Source organism: Telmatherina bonti, assembly GCF_933228915.1.
Source record: "Telmatherina bonti genome assembly, chromosome: 2".
In the NCBI taxonomy this organism is placed as follows: domain Eukaryota; kingdom Metazoa; phylum Chordata; class Actinopteri; order Atheriniformes; family Telmatherinidae; genus Telmatherina; species Telmatherina bonti.
In genome coordinates this window covers 15873936-15893976 of record NC_136620.1, presented here as the reverse complement: position 1 = coordinate 15893976, position 20041 = coordinate 15873936, and the positions used below count along the sequence as shown (strand labels likewise).

Here is a 20041-nt window from a genome sequence, read left to right as displayed (position 1 = left end):
ATCTCCAGTCTGTGATAGCTGTCCTGAGATATTTTTACCTCCTGTATTAATAAGTGAAACCTGCCAGAACAAAACTCCTGGACCCTAGAGCCCAAAATGTCTCCAGCCTCCCATAAAAAACAGGAGTCTAACAACAGCCAAAGAATGCTTAGAGGATAATATGATACAAAGCCTCCATCACTTTACAGAGGACACTGTGAAGCCCCCCGTAAGACTTGGTACATCCTTCCCGGGCCCCTGGGTGGCCCTTAGCTCCCACTTTTAGAGCTCTGAGGTGGCGAAACCTTAGGTGTTGGCCTGTTGGTGCTACATGTTGCCTCTTGCTCTGCTGTCACAACGTTGCTGCTGTCACTGAGCAGCCCACAAGGCTCAGGATTTATTTTTGGACTGCCATGGCGCCCGTTCCTTCCATTTGTAGGAAGGGGGGTCAAGTTGGGCTCAGCATGAACCTGCCGTTCTAACACTCCGGGCTGGGACAAGCAGGCAGCAGCCGGCCGGCCGCCCCCTAAAGCAGCAGTCCTACAGGTAAACATTCCCTAACATTCCAGCTTTCTTCTCCAGAACAGAGCAGAGAGAAACTGTTAGGAGCGGTCAGGATGCAGAACCCCCCCACCTTAGCAGCGGAGCTCAGGGTAAAGTTTTTAGTCCTCAGTTAAAGCACCAGCAGGGCTGAGCTAAGTGCTAGCCTTGCACTCGTTCTACTCCCCCTGTGCCCTGTCAGTCCTCTGTCATTCCTCTGTTCTGTTGACTGAACGATGATCATGTTTTTCTATTTGAGCTGTTGAGCAGCTGTTTGGAATAAAGTCGTCTTTTCTAGAGTGATGTTTTCCACTTAAGCAGAATGATTGTTCTCTCTTGTTCTGTGAAGGGGGAACCTGCCTGGAGCGCGTTGAACTCCACTATCAAGTTTTTACCTGGTAAGAGCCTCTATTTTTCATCCTTAGTCACTTTTTCATGGTATCTACCCTGTTTGTTGAAAGCCTGGTAACTTCACAGGGGATGGGGAGGAGATTTTGGGCTGCCTTCTTTCTGTTAAGGAGGGTATTATTGAGCTGCTTGTTTTTTATTGCACAGATATTATTACAGTTTCCTCTTTTGAACCTGCATCCTGAAGGCACTCCAAATACCAAAACTACCAAAGCCTTAAAAGGAGGAATGAGCATCTCATGTATCAGCCAGGCTGAAAATTCATGAGGGAGGGGCTGGTGAGGGTAGGGGGTACTAATACTGGCCTACTTTTAACCAAAGGCACTCATAATAAACTGAGTATATTAAATACCTGTTTATCTGTGGTCATCAGAGAATACAGACATCCAGGTCAAACCTTCTGATGGTTATTTTATTCCTTTATTTTTCCCCAAAACGTTCCCCGTTATTCCTTTTGCAAAGCAAAAGTTCAGTGCAAACTCCCCCCACAGTGTCCAAGTTGCAGCCTCATAATCCATTTATCTTAATGTGTCCCCCTGCTGTGATTGGATCTTTTTAGTGACAGAGTATTTCTAAAGACCTCTCTGGTATCATGGGGCTGTGATGCCATGGGGTCAGGTGCATTGCATTAAATGTCACCCTTACACACACACACACACACACACACACACACACACACACACACACACACACACACACACATATATATATATATATATATATATATATATATATATATATATATATATATATATATATATATGTATATATATATATATATATATATATATAAAAAGATAGCTATATATATATATATATATATATATATATATATATATATATATATATATATAGATAGATAGATATAGATAGATATATCTATCTATATCTATCTATCTATAGAGCAGTCTTACATTTTGCTTTGTTGTTTGTTATCTGCAAAAAACGACCTATTATAATCCATTTAAAGCACATGCGAGGATTAGACATCAAGGCGTTTTATTCATCAAATCTGATGCAATGCATGTAACAACATCTTTTCAAGTCCACACAAAAAGATTAACACAAATAAATATAGTTTTTAGTTTCTCAGAAGGCATATAGCTTTTATGAGGCTTCAGAATCCTCTTTTAGCACCATTTGATATCCAAATAGGTAAAACACCTGGAGGAAAACACTGATTCATTTGACTTGCTTTAACCAACATTAAACAAGAAATTTTATTTACATGCTTTAGCTCCTTACACAGTAAACAAACCTATATTCATCAGCTTTCTTGTGACATCCCCATGCCAAACATAACAAACTCACTTTAGTCATTTTAAAAGTCACACGTTGAGCAGCCATGGTACAAGCAGTACATGCAGATTTGACCAAAATGAAATGTTTAGTCTGCAGCAAGTCAAATCAAGCAATTAGAGGAGGGTGGAATATGATATGGAGGGGGCATGCTACCAACCTGCCCGTATACAAAGACTGTCAGAAGTATTGACCCAAACATTCACGAGAATATATATAATGTGTCTGCAGCAGATGTCGAAACATAATATCTCTTTTTATGAGCCGGTCTGACACAGTACTGCTTTGACAAAAAGTTAGTTTGTGATGACTTCAAGGCAGCTGAATCTGCAGTCTAACTGAACTGCATCATTGCACTTTGATTTATTGTTTTTAAGAAAGTGATGCAGCCTGTAAAAAACGAGTCTTAAAAAAAGGGGTTGCAAATGACTGGCAAGAGTCCTCTGCAAACTAAAATTAGGCCCTGCCGAAGCATGCAGGACAAAGTGGTAACACCATCCAGCAGGAGTTTGTCCTGCTTCTCTGCTTGCAGCGATCTCTGGATTTTTACACATGAAAACTTATAATGAAGAAAGTCAGGAGCATGCAGCAACATCTGTAATATGAAAATTTGTTGCACATGCTTTTCACTACAGATTCTACAGATTAGAAGGTATAGGAAAATAATTTAATTGAAATAAGTAATTCATTCTTAAGTAAGTAAGTAAGTAATTAAGTCTGTCCTTTAATTCATACATATATATATATATATATATATATATATATATATACATAAATATATATATATACATATATATATATATATATATATATATATATATATATATATATATACATAAATATATATATATACATAAATATATATATATATATATATATATATATATATATATATATATATATATATATATATATATATTTATGTATATATATATATATATATATATATATTTATTTATTTTTTTTTCTTTTTTTTTCTTGTATGTACTGTTTTTTTTTTTCATAGTTCACATAAAAGAAAGTTGTTTACATTGAATATCAGCTTGTAAAGACTGAAATTAAATTAACTTAAACAAGTTTCTTATAGACAAAAATATTGGAAACTTGGAAAATTACAGTCTTTTTGTAAATGAGGTTCTGACAGAGTTAGAATTGGCTTTGACAGTGAAGCATGCTGATGTCCGCCTATCCACTTACAAAACAAAGCTTCCTTATCGGAAAATGATTCTTCTGGTTGCATGCATTTCTTGGCTCTGGACTCTTTGCATTCCTTACGAACACTTTCAGGTTTGCTCATTTGGTGCTGCTTATAGCCATGAGCACGATATGTGCGTTTATGTCAGCCATTCAGGATGCACCTCTTCTCTTAGCATGGAGGGAATAAAGTAGGTTTGAAAATGACATATTTCTCCATGAATCCTCTTGTTGAGTAATAATTAAGACAAATTGGTCTATGTTGCTTACAAAAAACAAAGATTTGCAATGTTTGGAAATATTTTAAATGTGAAGTGTAATAATATGTTTGTTTGCAGCTTTCTGACATAAATAATAATAATAATAATAATAATAATAATAATAATAATAATAATAAAAACAGATAAGGAGAGCATATTTAATTTATTAAAAAAGGTCATACACGTCAGATAGGTAAAAATTGTTTGCTGTAGTACAGAGACAGATGAAAGCATCAGGGAGGGCAGTAACAAAATTATTTCAAGGCACTTTGAAGATACAGTTCAATTCACTCGAGTTCATGGTAAAGCAGTTAAAATCCGAATAAATCAAATCAAACTCATTTAACCAAGATAATCCATAAAAAATGTCCTCGCTAATAAAATGAACAGATTGTACTGATTCTTTCTTGCAACAGAGTCTGCCTTAAGTCAAATATCCATAATTACTTGAGCTGCACAAAAGTACGGAGTCATTAGTAACTGGTCATCAGCATGCAAGCTCAAAGTTTTTAGTGTCTCCAAAGCTCCATTTTCAGATTGCTGTTTAACCAAATCTGGTTGAAATAACATCATGTGGGTCCTGTAAACATTTCCTAAGTAGACTGCCTCTAGTTTAACAGGCTCGTCAAAATATCTACATACAAACATCACCTACATATTGGGAATGGTTTGCTGGAGCAGCAAAGGAAAAAAAACTGAGGTGATAAAATAGAAATGATAAAGCTCACAGTCAGATATGTACATAATATAAGAAACAACCCCCCCCCCCCAAAAAAACCATGGAAAATCTGAGAAAAATAAACATTCAATCATCAAATGTTTTGGACTTGACCATTGGATTGTTTGTGTCAAATTACTGAGACTGAAGCTGCTGTCCAGATATTGTTGTGAGATGAAGGTAGAAACTGAAGAATGAACACCACTTCAGTAATCACTGTGACATAAATCTGCAAAACAGATATAAAGAAAACATTTAATATACAAACAAAGATATTTTTGTAAAGCCTTTGGTTTTAATATTTTCAACATTTAATTTGTCTTTAATAATTCATCAGCTCAAAAAAATTGACATTCTGTCAAAATAAAAATGAATAAAATGAAATAAAAATCCACGTCTAAATCTGAAGATAAGAAACAACAAAACTTTAAGAACCAGTACATGTTCACATGCATTGTGACATTTGTTTCTAACATGGTAACAACTAACAGCAGTTTAGTTTAAAACGCACTAAAAAACAAAGGTAACCAGGAAATACTGTAAACTAAACCTGCTGCTTGCTTATGGATGTGTATAAATGTAATCAGCACTAACAAGTTAGCTTTTAGATTCAGAGAAAGAGGCTTTAACATATACAATATATAAAAACAGAAATTGGAGTAAGGCTGCATGTAATAATCAGCAGGTCTGATGTTAGTTTTACACAGAGACATAGATGAATAACAGAAGAAAATATGGCAGGATAATATCGCAATAAAGCTAGCTCAAGAGATAGAAGAATTTCCCTTGTTGAGAACTTGATAACATCTTGCATTCTGGATGAAAGTTTTAGTCTTCTGAGTCTCTTTGTTTTCAGTATATATGACTTCTTTGTCCCCCACAGGGTGCTGAAGCACTCATGGCTGTCGCTTATGGCACTGTTACCCAGTCTGGACTGCTTTCCCAGCAGTACCCTCCACCTCTACTACCCAAGCCTGGAAAGGACAATCTTCGCCTTCAGAAACTCCTCAAGAGGACTGCCAAGAAAAAGGCCTCTGCTCAGACATCACAGTCTGCAACACCTTTCCGTTCCAGCCTTTCCCCTGTAAATGAAGCTAGCCCTGACCTTGAACACAGTGACCACTCCACCCCACCCCGCACTCCGGAGACACAACCCACCGTTTATGGCATCCAGCAACCTCCACGGTTCACTGTCAGGCCGCTCTATCAACATGTGGCATCTCCTTATCCACAGCGAGCAGCCTACGGTAGAACAACCAGGTTGTCGCCTCAAATGGTGGCCATGCCTTCATACTCTTATTCTCAGCATGTTACTATGGTTTCATCATACTCTGCATCAGCAAACATCTCTGGAGTTTCAGCCTCTGTGGGACAAGCCACTGATGGGACTGTGCATGAATCAAAAAAGCCACCATTAAGCGCATTCACAGACACACATGTTGGCCTAAGACCTTCTTCAGCTGCAGCTACACTACATTCAAAACCCACAAGTCCTGGTCCAACTCCATATCCGGTACCAGGAAGTCAAGCTTTGATTCGACCTCTCACTGTGTTGACCCCGCTCAGCAAATCCATAAGTCCACGTCCTACATTTAAAGCAACTGAGCCCTCAAAATCACCAAAACCAATGTTTGATGTCCCCAAAATTAGGATGTACACAGCAAGCACATCCTTTTATGAGACATCCAGGACACCTCCTGTCTATGATACAGCAGGGTTAACTGCCATTGGCAGCACAGCACCTCAGAGCAAAACATCAATGGAAACAAAACAAGATTTGACTCCAGCATCAGAGGTTGGAAGGAGCACAACAGCAGCAGCTCAGCTTACCTTACTGGACACAGATTCCCAGAGCCAAACGCCAACAACAGAAAACAGAAGCAGTGTGACACCAACAGGGGATATTAACACAATCAGAACTGCAACATCTGAAGTCAAAGGAGCAACCCCATTAGAAATCAAAAGAGCCACACCAACATCTGAAATCAAAGCAGTCACCCAAATATCTGAAATCAAAGCAGTCACCCAAACATCTGAAATCAAAGCAGTCACCCAAACATCTGAAATCAAAGCAGTCACCCAAACATCTGAAATGAAAAGAGCCACCCCAACATCAGAGATAAAAAGAGCCACTCCAACAACTGATGACAGAGTTAAAACACCAACTTATGAGTTTCAAACATCAAGACTTTTTGATGGACGGCCTAAAACCCCAGCATACCACAAGGCCCGGGCCACAACCCCTGTCTTTGAAATTTCAAGGCCCAATCCTCTTTTGTTTGCAGTGTCACCAATAACAGTAGAGACAGAGAGGTCAAGAACATCCCAATCAATTTTGACAGCAAGTACTTCATCCATTTCCCAAACTGTAAAGACCGCCGAGCTTTCTGAATCATTACCAAATGGGGACATCCACTCTGAAATAATACCTGCAGTTAAACCAGTACAAAAAAGTATTACAAAGTCAAAGTCAGAACCTGATCTTAGAGGTGGGAGTCCAACTGTACCAGCAGGCTCTGAAAAACCTAAAACCCAGGCATCTGTGTTAACAGCAGCAGCAGCAGGCTATCAGAGGCCGAAGACTCCTACATTCGAGGCTTCCCGACTTATGACCATTTCACCAGGCTACAAAAGACCAAAGACACCCACGTACGGGGCATCAGCTTCTACTGTTTCACACCTAACCTTCCAGAGACCCAAAACCCCAGTATCACAAAAGTCAAAGTCTGCCTATCGTGGACTTACACCAGCTGAGTATGCTGCTTATGGTGGCATCAAAACATACTCTCCTGCCTTTGGTATTTCAGGTTCAACAATGCCAACACAAGACGAAGAGTTTAAAGATGAGCTTCCAGTCGAGATAAGTCAACAAGCAAGTGCAAAGGAAGAAGCTTCAATGGAGGTTTCAAAAAGAAAAGAAACCCCTAAAGATGTAGACAAACTTCATAAGGAACAGGAGAAAGTTGCATCTACCCCTTCAGTTCCAATAATTGTTGTTTCACAAGCATCTGACTCCCCAGGAACCATGTTACCACAAGAGATAAGTATGGTATCTGCACCAAAACATGACACATCGATCAAAGAGACACCAAAACCTTCCACAACAGTGTGGAAAGTTTCAGAGAAAGAAGAAAAAGAACAACCAAAGCAAGAAGCCAAACCAAAGACTACAGAAACAAAAAATTCTTTGCCTAAAGGTGGTGACAAAGATCCCATGATGGCGGTAAAGAAACTTTTTGGGAAGGAGAAAGTTCAGACCACGAAAGAAAAAGCTCCAAATAACATAAAAGCTGACCTTTCAGTCCAAAAAGAACCAATAAAACTTGATTCAAAGATAAAGCCTGAAGGCTCAAAGCCAGGTCCTACAGCTCCAGCCCTGCTTGTGAAGGTACCTGCTGCTGAATCAAGAACCACAGAGACTGAAAAAGACAAGAAAGCTGAAACAACTTCTGCAGATAAAGCTCCTTCTTCACTTGAAAACAAGGAGGCAGATGAAAACCTCAAAGCAGCTGAGACTCTTCTCAAAGTCATGCAGAAGCCAAAGGGGATGAAGGTTAAAACGAGTGGATGGTCCCGACTCAAGGAACACATGGTAGTTGAGCAGGAGGAGCCCAGATTTCCAGAGACAGGCTCCCAGAAAGAAGTAAGTGGGCAGGACCAGAGAGAAGAAAAAATATTACAAGAGAAGCCTGGGGATATGCCCAGCATCCAAGACAAAAACCAAACCAAAGAACCTCCCAAGGCAACCAAGATGTGGGACGCCGTCCTCTTCCAAATGTTTTCCTCTAAAGAGAACATCATGCACCAGATTGAGTTAAATAAAAGTGAGGAGGAAAAGAAGGACGAGACAAAGGATGAGCCAAAAGAGATACCTTCATTTGCGTACCGACTGCCTGTGTTGCTTTTTAGTCCAAAGTTTGATGCTAAGAAGCTAAGGGAGGCAGCGTCAAGGCCGGTCACAAAGATTTCTACTGTGTTTGAAATGGGTCTGATTGGGCGCAAAGGTAAAGATGAGGAACCAAAAGACTTTAACAGAACAGCCAGAGGGTTCGCTGCAACTTAAGCAACATCTAATGTGAAGTATCCAGAGAAAAATGATAAAGAAAAAAAAAAACACTCACACAGGAAAAAAGAAAAAAAAAAAAAAGAAAAAAAAAAGCAAACGTAGCGTATTTGTTTATTGTAAAGGTGCAGAATTCTCAGCAGCAGACAGACACTGCTTTGGAAACAGTGTTGAAGAAAACTGGACCTGAAATTTATACTTGACAAAAGCTTTGTGTGGCTGGTTGTCCGGATGTTACGTGTTTGTATTTATGGATTAGTTGAAAGAGAAAGAGCTCCATTTGTCTTAAAGTCATTCAGGTGTCATTAAAGTGCTCATATAATCTGAGAGTTTCTCATTTGTCCCTTTTATTACACATACAGAACAAAAGGACACATTCTTAGGTTATCATTCGTTCATCCACAGCATTTTCTGTTGTTTACAAGGCATCTGTATTTCTACAGAAAAAAAAAACTAAATGATTTTAAGACAAATAATTTAATTTAGTTTGGATCAGGGGTCATCAACTGGTCCTCGAGAGACACCATCCAGCCGGTTTTAGTGTTTCTGTGGTACAACACACTCGATTCAAATGAAAAGGTTTTCCAACAACCTGCTGTCTTCTTCTGCACCTGCCTGTAAATGAGACATTGATTTGGATCTGGTGTGTTGTAGTGGGAAAACCACTAAAACCTGCAGGATGGTGACCCTCAATGACTAGAGTTGGTGACTCCTGATTTAGATATTTAGTTCTATTCAAAATGGTGCTACTTGCCTCATGGCAAAACCTCACATGAAAACAGTAGATTTAGAGTCTCTTTTTATTATTATATTTTATTTATTTTGTGGAGGGGTGGGGGGGACTGTGGATGACTTTCGTCCTTTAAAACAGGAGTGCCCAGGTCCAGTTCTCAAGATCAACAATCCTGCAACCTTTAGATGCAACCCTTCTGCTACACTCAGGTGAATCCCCTCAAAAGCATGCTGTTCAGATTTGCAGAGGCCTGGTAACAAGCTAGTCTTTTGAATTAGGTGTGCTAGAGAAGGGATAAATCTAAAAGTTGCAGCATAAGAGATCTTGGGGGCCGGACTTGGGCACCTCTACTTTAAAAAACTTTGACTACACAGACTGGGAGCAGAGAATTCAGGTAAATCAATGCCAAATGATTTCATGTCGGCATTTAAACATTGTGTACTAAATCTCAGTCTTGTTACATAATCATAAATAAAGTCGTGGATCTGAAAAATCCCTGCATTGACCAGCTCTGCATGATTAACACTTCATACCTTAAGTGCTGAAGACACAATCCTGCATAAAACTACTGGACAGCTGTGATTCCAGATGGGTGAAATCTCCAGGTTAAAGAAAAGAAAGAGAACTACAGGTTGAATTGTTGCCTGTTATACCAGATGGCTGCTGGGATAGGAGATTTTGGAAGTTGTCAGAGAGTAACGTGGAGATGATGAAGGTTGTTAGAGCAGGTGAGAGGAAGCTTTGCTGTGATTGGTTGTTGTATAGCTGAATAGGAGGATGGTTTTCATGCTTGTACTGTTTGGATATGTGTGATTGCTTTTGTGGATCTGATACTTATTCGCGGCTTCTTTGCTGAGGACAATGTGTTGCATGTGTTAGTCTGGTGTTTCCAGTTAGCTAATGTGAATCGTTTTAGCCCTTTTCAGACTAAAGCTTCCTGCTATTTAACCTTTTTATTTTTTTTTTAACACAGCAGATATTTTGATACAGGTGTTGAGCTTGTTATATACTCTACAGGGAAGTCAGAACTTAGGTCTTGTAAAATAACATGATTCTTGAACAGAAAGTATTCTATAAAAATGTAAATATTGTATTGTTTCCTCTCAGAGTAGTCTGCTTTGAAAGTGATGTTTCAACACATTAAGTTTTTTGGACAAAGTATTGTTATTGGACTGGTATCAGTAGTATATACATATTTATACTTTCACACTGCCTTGATCAGCTGATAATGTAACCTATATGTTCTTTTGCAGCAGCAGAGAAGCAGAACTTTCCGCCCTATGCTTTACCGCATTGACCACACTTATTTCAAATGAAGAACTAGTCTCACAAGTGTTCTCAGGATGCCAGAAGAAAGTTCTGCCCGCTGATGATGTCAAGAGCAAACTGCAACAACTCCCCAGTCAGGGTTATGAGAACAAAATGATGTCATTTCTAAGACTACAATTACACTAGTTTAATTACGCTTTATTTTCAGTTGCAACTTTGCAAGCTTCGTGCACGTGCATGCTTATTAGTGCACAACTGTGCCACCAAAAACATTTACTACAGTAAAAAGCTGATTTAGAAACATCTCATATGTGGAAGTTTTGTTAACAAGCACGAAAAGGAGCAAATTAAGCAGTCGCTGGTAATGTGGCTCAGAACACGCAACAAACACACAATGCTGGTGTCCACTGTGACGAAAGAACAGGATCTGATCACCTGCATCACTCAGAAAATTTTATGTTTAAGTAAATTAAATAAACAAAGAAACATACAGCAAACAGGCAAATTCTTTTTTTAAAAAGAGCTTGTAGAAACCTCAGCGAAAAATGTAACCTGAAAATGGACTATTTTTAGGACCCCCTCTCAGAGTATCAGCTGAATGTCTTCATGGGAGCTCGTCAGCTGTTCAGAAGACTGACTGTGTGCAAGTCAGAAGGGAAATTAAATCTATAGTATGTTGATCTCATTAAAACAAATAGTTAAAAGCATTGAGCATAGCTGCAGGAACTGTCGTCCTGCTTTGTCGTCATCCGAACTTTGGGAGTTTCTTAAAGAAAAAAATCCTAAGAATGATGCATGCACCAGCATGGAAGCATTTTCTTCCTGCTACTTGGAGCATCCGGACTGCACAGGGTCATGTTATCAATTTTATTTAAGGTAATTGTTGCTTCAAAGTCATGATAGACTAGTTTGGGGGTAAACCTGTAGGGTCAAAGGTGAAGATCCCGAGAGGGGATTCAAGTGACCGTATCCTTTTTTAATTTGACTCTTTTTTTAAGATTCTGTTTCACATGTTTGTTGGCTTTACTGGGTTATTCAGACAACTTTTAGCAAAGTTTCATCTTTAGATTTCCTGCTGTTCTCTGAATCTGATACTTTTGACGGACATCTGAGAATTTTTGAATCAGAAATTTTATTTATTATCGTCGCCAATCTTTTATTTAAGTGGAGCTTCTTTTCTTTTATGACGTATTCTGTAATGCAACTGTTCACCAGTGGTTTTGGAAATAAACTTTACTTCCATAACTTTTTTTTCCTCACTGTTGAATTCTTTTGGCCTGATGCTTCAGAAAATCTCGGGGTTATTTGTTTTCTTCAGTATTACACATGAAATCAGGAATAAGTCCAAACTGCTCTGGCAGTAAATACGAATTCATCTCAGGTAAAATGTTTGTCATGGCTTTCAGCGCTGGTTACATGCTGCATGCTGGCTAGCTGCATGGTCATACATGCTTTAGTTATTTTGTTCTGGTGCAGCAGCACACTCTGTGCTGTTTGGGTAAAAACAGAAGACCTCAGATGGTTCTGGTGAAAAAGTTGCAGAGATCCAGCAACTTTTTTCAGGTAAGATCTTATCTCACGGAAGGGGGGCGGGAGGTAACATTTTGATAATACATGGCTTTTATGAAATGTGAGAAATTTGGATGCATGATTAAAAGTTTAAGCTGGAATCCAACAAAAGTGTTTTTTTTTTTTTTACTTTTCTGATCATGGATTTGTATAGAAATATTGCTGTCCCCTACGTTCTGGACACAAACCAAGGTTGTGGAAAAAACCTGACATGGAGCCTGTCCTCCTGAAGAACAGCTCAAGGTGGAATTTCCCAAAACTTTATCAGTTTTTCTGTCTTTCTTCAGCAGTGTAACTTTTACAGGTTCCAACTCTGATTTATTTATCTGATGCATAATTCTAACAATGTTATTTAATTTTTTTTCTTTTAAAGTTATGAATGAATAAACAAATTCCACATCCCAAACACTTTCTAAAAACTGCATACAAAGAAATGAAATAACCCAGCAGATAAAAATTTATGGTTTAATACAATTTTATGTAGTTGTATTTGTAATTTTATGATTTTCAAGATTTTTCTAGAATCACAACTATATAAACCCTATAAATAATAATGTAACTATATAAACTACTAATTGAAATATTTTATTTAATCTAGACAAACTTAATTTATAGTACATATTTTTAAGATGGTTATAGAATTACAATTATAAATATCATTAATAATTATGTATATTTTATGTAGTTTGATTTATATTTTACCAATATTTAATTTTTTATGGAATAATATTAATGATATAAATTAAAATAATTTTTTGATTATTTATTTTTATACCTATACAATGTTTTTTCTTTTTTTTAAAAAAAAAAGTAATATCCAGTGACAGAAACATTATATAATTTAATCTTACTGATGTAAAACTTACCAGACTTTCTGTTGAATTCTCCTCTGTTCTCATCGTCAACAGGAATCTTCTCATATTTGCCGTGACCAGTCACAACAAACTTGTACTTTTTACCATTAAATGAACCCTGAGGAGAAATGGGACATAAATAAGTCTGAAGGTAACTTATTGTTTCACTCATTCACAGATTCTTTAAATTTTAAGTCCATCAACATGAGCGCTACGACTTCCAGGGTCCATTTTGCCTGTTTTCTACCTTGGCTCGTTCCTGCTTCCCTGATGAGTCTCCGATGACCTCCCACATGCTCTTCTTCTGCATTACAGCTCCAGGCTTCACATCCTGACAAAATCATCCAACAAGTCAAAACAATGTCAAGAGCTCTGCACAGAAACCAGATTATTCAGATGATAAAGCAATAAACTATTTGGCTATTGTTGTTGGTTAGCTGAAGGATTCTTAAGAATTTCTAATAAGAAATAAAAAAATTTCTATTTAAAATAAATAGATTAATCAGGACACTGTAATATATATATATATATATAAATAAAAAATTATCATTATTATAATATATATAATATTTATTATTATATTATAGTTTATTCTTATACTATTCTTAACTTGTAATATTCCTAACTATTGCATGATGACATGTTTTCTGCGTTTCTAGTATTTGTTGTAGCAGCTGCTGGAATATTTTTTATTCAAACTTATTTTCTCATTGTGCATAATAACATGAAAAAACTGTTGTTGTGAAGAACAGTTATGGAGAACATTTATGACTCACGGTTGGTCTGCATGATGATGGTCGGCTGCTTCCATCTGAGGGGCCTTTCACCCACTGTGTGATCAGGCTGGCCACTCCCACCTTTAGACCCTCAGTGTCCTGATTCATAAATACGGAAAGGAAAACACACGAATGTTTGGTGGCTGCTTCCTCTTTAGCAAGCTCTTTAACAGTGAAGCACAGACTAGACAGAACCAGTGATGGGGAGTTTTCCCACCTTGCAGGTGGTCCCCCTTGTTGGACTCTGGGTCCAGGCCTCTCCAGCCTCAAACAGGTTTTTCTTGGCGCTGACGACCTCTGGTGAGGTGGGCAGATCACTCAGAGATGTCTTCAATGCCCTTGGTTCCTGAGAGTTCTGTGGAGAGAAAATCCTGTTTCGTTTACTTTCAGTATTTAAGTAGCACAACAAATATTTAACACAACATGCAGAAACTTTAAAGGTGAAGAGTGGATAGAAAAGATGTATTTAAATGCAAGTGACGTTTTTCAATTTTCATGTCTACGTATTGTTTAAATAACAACAAATACCTGATGATGCACAGACCTCCAAGCCAGCGATCAACCATGTTGTGTGTGTGTGTGTGTGTGTGTGTGTGTGCGCGTGCTAACCTCCACAGCGTGGGCGTACTGCTCCATCTTGTCATCAATCTTGGACATCATAACAAACGGTTGCGTCTTTTTAAAGCTGTTACTGATTTATGAAAACACAAGAAAACATGATCAGAACCGCAGCAACAGGTTCACAGTTTACTTTCTAAATCCTTCTCTGGAAACTCTGATACACTTTCAGGTCTTCACACATGAGAACCTAACCTTAATGTCTTCATCAGTCATTCATGAATATCTCCTTGTCTGTAACTTTTCCACATGCTTCATTCACATATATTGTTAATCTGATGGAAATCTGAAATTCACCGGCCCATTTTGTGAATGAAGTCACAGTTTTCTCACAACATCCCATCATATTTCTGTAATATCTCCTGTTACTGTATTGGCAGGTAGGGTCCATGTAAAACATGTCTGTGGTGGGTGTGGGCAGCTGAACATATTACTGTCCTACTCTTATGTCATGAGCCCTGCACTGAGGGTCAGTATGTATTTTATCTACATGTTAAAATCCATAATATCCAAATAACTGACCATAAAGAATGGAGTTTGATACACTGCAATATGTTGATTGATTGAAAGAAAAACCTGACGTCCTGTGGAACTCAGCAATAAGGCAAAGCAGGAACAGCTCTATGTCTACATATCTACAGTGGATTTCTTTGTTGATTAAGGCCACGTCAAGAAGAATACAAACTCATGAACGTCCACCATTCTCCTCTTTTGTTTCTGGGTTGCGTTCTCCTTCAGAAGGTGATGCATTGCAGTGGCGTCACAGTGATATTCAACTGAATTTGATTTATATAGCACTTTATCAAGCTAAAAAGAGCTGGTTCCTATAACACTGCAGGTGTTAGAGCAGGTAAACGTGTAAAACCTCCAGGACAGTTTGAGATTCCTGCTGATTTGTAACGGTCTCTGTAAATCTTCCTGATGCTTTTTCACTCTTAGGAGATATTTGAAGTGCATGACTGACTGCATCCTTCTTCTTCCACTGACCATAATACATCTCAGTTCACAAAGGAACAACATCCTTCCTCCTCTAAACATGTTCCTGATGCACTTATTTTAAAATGAAAGAGTCCTCACAAAGGAGCTGTGAACTCCTCAGAGCTGCTGGTTTCCTGCTGCTGACTGCCTGGAGCCACCAAATGTCATCACACACTTGGGAAAACACAACTGCTTGCATCTGGATGGAATTAAGCACAGCCACAAATCATAGCGAGGCTTATGATACTCTGAGAAAAGTGGACCGGTACCCTCTGACCCTCTTCATCATGTTTATCTTCAGGCAGCCGAGGCTTAACAAGCCGCATGGAAGAAGATGAAACAGCTGAGAGCTCATGAGTTTTAAAAAGATAAGATGATTCTTTAGGTTGAAGAATCCTAAATGTTTAGACCATAAAATCCATTCATTAGTCAGTGAAAGTTTTTCCTTCATGTATTAATCCACAACTTATCATCACGTGAAATTCTCAGGCCTAACTAATCCTTCCAAAACCCATCCACCAAAACAGATTAGCTCTTTTGACTGGGTCAAGATTTCAAAAGCTGTGTTTCAAAGACGTATATCTGACTGTGCAACCGATTCCATCAAAATCAAGACTTAAAGACACGTGAACATGTGAAAGTGAAGATTCATGTAAAGGATGGCAGCATTTTCAACAGAAGCTCATCAGAGCCGTGTCCAGATGAAGCTGTACAGCTGCTTTCCTTCTTTCTTATCAGTGGGCAACTCATGTCGGTGGTAGAAGTGGATTAATTTATGTAAAAAATACAGGTTTCATTTCTTGAGACAAATTTGAAAGAATTTATTAAAAAAAGCCGAAATACTTTTAGAATTGTTCAAAAAGTTCCTAAAACTCTAAGAGTTACAATTACTTAGAAAAAAAAATCACGTTAATTCAAAAGTTATGAGCCACACTAAAGTTGATTAGAATATTTAAAATATTAAAAGTGAAAAATAAAACAATTTTTTTTTTTACATTGAGAAAACTTGGTTTTCTGAAAGGGTCCAGAAGAGTTAAATCAACATTCTCAACAGAGAGCATTGTCTCTGCATGCTTTTGTGCAGTTCACCTAAAACATATTTTCTAAAAGAAAAAGTAAAAATGTCTACTGAAAGATAAATGGAAACTGCATTTATTTAACTGATCAGAGGCTTGATTAAGTAACAAAGATTGACATGACCTTTATAAACTTAGATAGGAGGAACATGGATTACAAAGCATCCTTATTGGCTATCTGGTGTTAGCTGGTGAGAAAAATAGTCCAAGAATTTGAATAAAAAGTTTGGATTTTCACCTTTTCCTCAGTGAACGGTTCAGGGATTCTGTTTTCTCTGTGATCTGTAAAAGAAGAAGGGGGAAAAGTCTGTTTTTCAGATGAACTGAGCACCCTCATCAAACTCTCAAAGCAGACAGACAGAAAAACATATACACTAAAAACGTTGACATGTTTGGAAAATTGCGTGAGAAGCTCCAGTCTGGTTCTGAATTGGTTTGAATTGTGCAGAAAGAATGGATATACTTTGTGTCAGCTATAACTATTGATCCACTCAAACAAAAATTACATGTGAAGTTCCCTAAGGATCAATGTTGGACCCCTATTCAGCATCTACGTTTCCACTTGCCCTGATCAGGAAGACAAATTAAACTTCTGATCATAATTATGCTGATGACACTTGGCTCTACATTACTGTCTTATTAAGAGACTCTGATCACAGACAACGCTTAAGTTCAATGTCTCAGTCAAATTAATACTTTGATGTTTCAGATTTTACCTCATCATAAATAAAGATAAATCAGGTAAGATAGCACACATAAGAGTTCCTGGTTTCTAGGTGCAGTTGCAATAACTGCATGCTTTCAAATGAAACGTTACCGTTCTGGATTAAACTGGTGACCCAGTATCGTTGTTAGATCAAAGATGTCCATTAATAAGTATACCTTGTTTTTTTAAACTACACTGAATTAATGTTCTCCTTTAACATATGTGTAATTTTATCTCAAACATTTAAGCTCTGGTCTCTGCTAAAAATGAAGGCACATAACAAAATGAGTAAATCTCTTCAACAAATGTTTTTTAAGTCATAGTTTAGGGAGATTTCTTAAGATGTGCATGTTAGTGCACTATTTATGCTATGAGTGAAGAATAAAAGATGGAACATAGCACAAATGAATTTCAGGCTTGGCTCAACAAAACTCTTGCAGGGTGAATGTGAACATGTCAATCAGATCATAGAATAATATGTGAACATTATTTGTGGACAGCCCAACCCTGAGGCAGCACAAAATTAACTGTTTTATTTGTAGTCCAGGAGAAGTCTCTAAAACAGACAGTTTGGCACCATCTGTAATGCTTTTGAATGTGTCTGACTGCTTCTACAACTATGGTATAAATGTGAAGAGTCAACAGCTGAATGTCAAACATACTTCTCAGACCTTTTCACGTGTTGACCACAAGTCTGTTAAGACTTGTTATTAATGCTTTTTAATTTTGCCTCAGAGAACTGATGATGGGAGAAGGATCTGTATTGCAATTGACCTTTGGGTTAAACTTCAAAGTCAAAACTTTGTACTGCAAGAAGACACACACATGCACATACACACACACACACACACACACACACACACCCACACACACAAAGGAAATTCCTTTAAAACTTGAATGAATGAAACTTATTGTCCCTGAATAAAGAACATGTCATTTATATGAACATGACTGTCAGTTTTAGCTACAGGACGTCAAACTGACCTATTTTTATGGTAAATATTCCAAACTGCTTTTACAGCTTCGTTACAAGAACAACTATCCAAGTTAAGTGTTTTAAAATGTTGCTGTTATGTTGTTTTCGAAGTTTAAAAATTTTTTTTTTTAAACTCATAAAATAGGCATGCTTGAGTCATGCAGAAAATGTATCAAACACAATGTGTGACATCAATCACAAAATACAAAGTCAGACACAGAAGACCTTAGAGAAAGAGTTTTAAGATCATAAATGCGCCCCACTGATTGACAGCTCACTCACACATCCTGGAGCAGGATTCTCAATCCTGGTCCTCGAGGGTCGGTGTGTCCCTGCTGCAAAACACCTGATTCATATCAATGTATATTTAGCAGACATGTGCAGAGCCTTTTAGTGTCTTAGTCAGGTGTGTTTCAACAGGGACACTAACCCTAACCTGCAGGGCACTGGCCTTTGAGGACAGGATTGAGGTTCTCTGTCCTAGATTTTCTATCTAACTTTTGGTGAGCTCTCTCGCTTGTTGGGAGAGGAGATCCTTGAATAAGGGTGCATTCAAATCAGGATGGTCCACTGGGTTTGGTCCCATTGGGTGGGGAAGTCCGCCCACCCTTCTTTGGTTTGCATTCACACTCCACTTTAATCAAGCTGAGCAAACAACCTCAACAATGTGACACAGTTAAAACAACCCAGGGTTTCTTAAAACTTGTGTATCTTAGATGGTGGTCAGCAACACTGGAACGCCACAGGGTGCTGTACTTTTGCCACGTTACTTCACCTTGTACACCAAAGACTTCAAATACAACTTTAAATCTGGTCATCTGCAGAAATACTTTTATTACAGTGCAGTTGTGCGGTTTTATGGATAAAAAGCTGTGTACAAGTCAGTCCCTCTGTGTTACAGAAACAGAGACTTATAGAAGCTTAAACTGGTTCAGAAGTTCTGGTTCTGTTCTGGGAACTGGTGTGATTGTCTGAGCTGATTGTCCAAAGAAGAAAGCTCCAAAAGCTGCTGAATAAGATGGATGATTTTATCACATAGTCTACGCAACACAGTGAGGAAACAATGTGTTCACTTAAAGGTTACATTAAATCCACTGTCAAAGTGATTGTCATTGACATTTCATTTCCACAAATCAGACATTTTGTCCTCCACACTTTGGTGTGCCAAATCAGTGCTGATGATAAAGAAGAAACTTGTCTGTATTCAGCTGGAATATTATAGAGTTATGAATATCTTTTCTCTTTTGAATGACCAGTATATTTTACGATATGCAGTTTGTTTCTGGAAATGCATGTTCTGTGAGAAGCCAGAGCTATTAAACTGAAAACAAAAGTCTAGAAAACAAATGCAGTGTCATGCAGCGACTCAGTGTGAGTGCTTAAACAACAACACGTGCTTCTCCTCGTGCAGCCAGAACATGCTGACTTTTCAAACCCACGCGGACACACACATGCAACTTACACACTGAGGCTGAACCCATCAGCTGTGAAGACAACACATAGTTACAGATCAGGGTTTGTTTTTAGTTTGAATTTGTTTACAAAAGTTGTAAGATATGAACATTGAGAATCCACTCATGTTTTAAGTCCTTGACATCAGCAATAAACTAAATCAGAATGCATCATGTAAACACAGGTGAGCTACAGCCTGAAGGACAGTCAGGTAGAAGCTGGAGAACATCTGGAATGTCATTCATTTAGCAGCTAAAGCAACCATATCAACCTGAACCTCTCCATTCATTCATCTAACATTTTTTTTAAATCTATAAAATCATCCTTTTTATTCTGGTAAGAATCAAAGAACATAAGTTTATATTAAGACAGTCTACATAATATTAATATACAGATTTAATTATTAAACATAAGTTCCTGAAAAACTGTGACTGTGAAACACCTGCAGCTGAAATTTAGTGACAATGGCTGCGATTACCTGATGCTTTTGAATTCGATATTAATAATTTTGAATTAACGTATTCTCCTGCAAGTTTACATGACAATAATAAATGGGAATGGAGGTGTCGTGGT

At 37.8% G+C, this 20041-nt stretch overlaps 2 protein-coding genes across 2 annotated transcripts in view; one reads left to right on the top strand and one right to left on the bottom strand.

Moving 5' to 3' along the window:
- Positions 1 to 285: 285 nt before the first annotated feature.
- prr33 (proline rich 33) lies at positions 286 to 8788 on the top strand. Its single transcript, XM_079253341.1, has 3 exons — positions 286 to 525; positions 869 to 917; positions 5282 to 8788. Exon 3 carries the CDS (start codon positions 5297 to 5299, stop codon positions 8459 to 8461), a length of 3165 nt encoding a protein of 1054 aa, XP_079109467.1. The 5' UTR covers positions 286 to 525; positions 869 to 917; positions 5282 to 5296; the 3' UTR covers positions 8462 to 8788.
- Positions 3839 to 20041, bottom strand: part of lsp1a (lymphocyte specific protein 1 a) — a gene marked incomplete at its 5' end in the record, with an annotated part of 40758 nt that continues 24555 nt past the window's right edge. Inside the window, 7 exons of the mRNA XM_079253352.1 lie at positions 3839 to 4627; positions 12899 to 13004; positions 13134 to 13217; positions 13663 to 13761; positions 13880 to 14017; positions 14272 to 14353; positions 16573 to 16616. Of these exons, the coding sequence (XP_079109478.1) occupies positions 4605 to 4627; positions 12899 to 13004; positions 13134 to 13217; positions 13663 to 13761; positions 13880 to 14017; positions 14272 to 14353; positions 16573 to 16616 (576 nt within the window). The 3' untranslated portion in view covers positions 3839 to 4604. The remainder of the gene's footprint in view (positions 4628 to 12898; positions 13005 to 13133; positions 13218 to 13662; positions 13762 to 13879; positions 14018 to 14271; positions 14354 to 16572; positions 16617 to 20041) is intronic.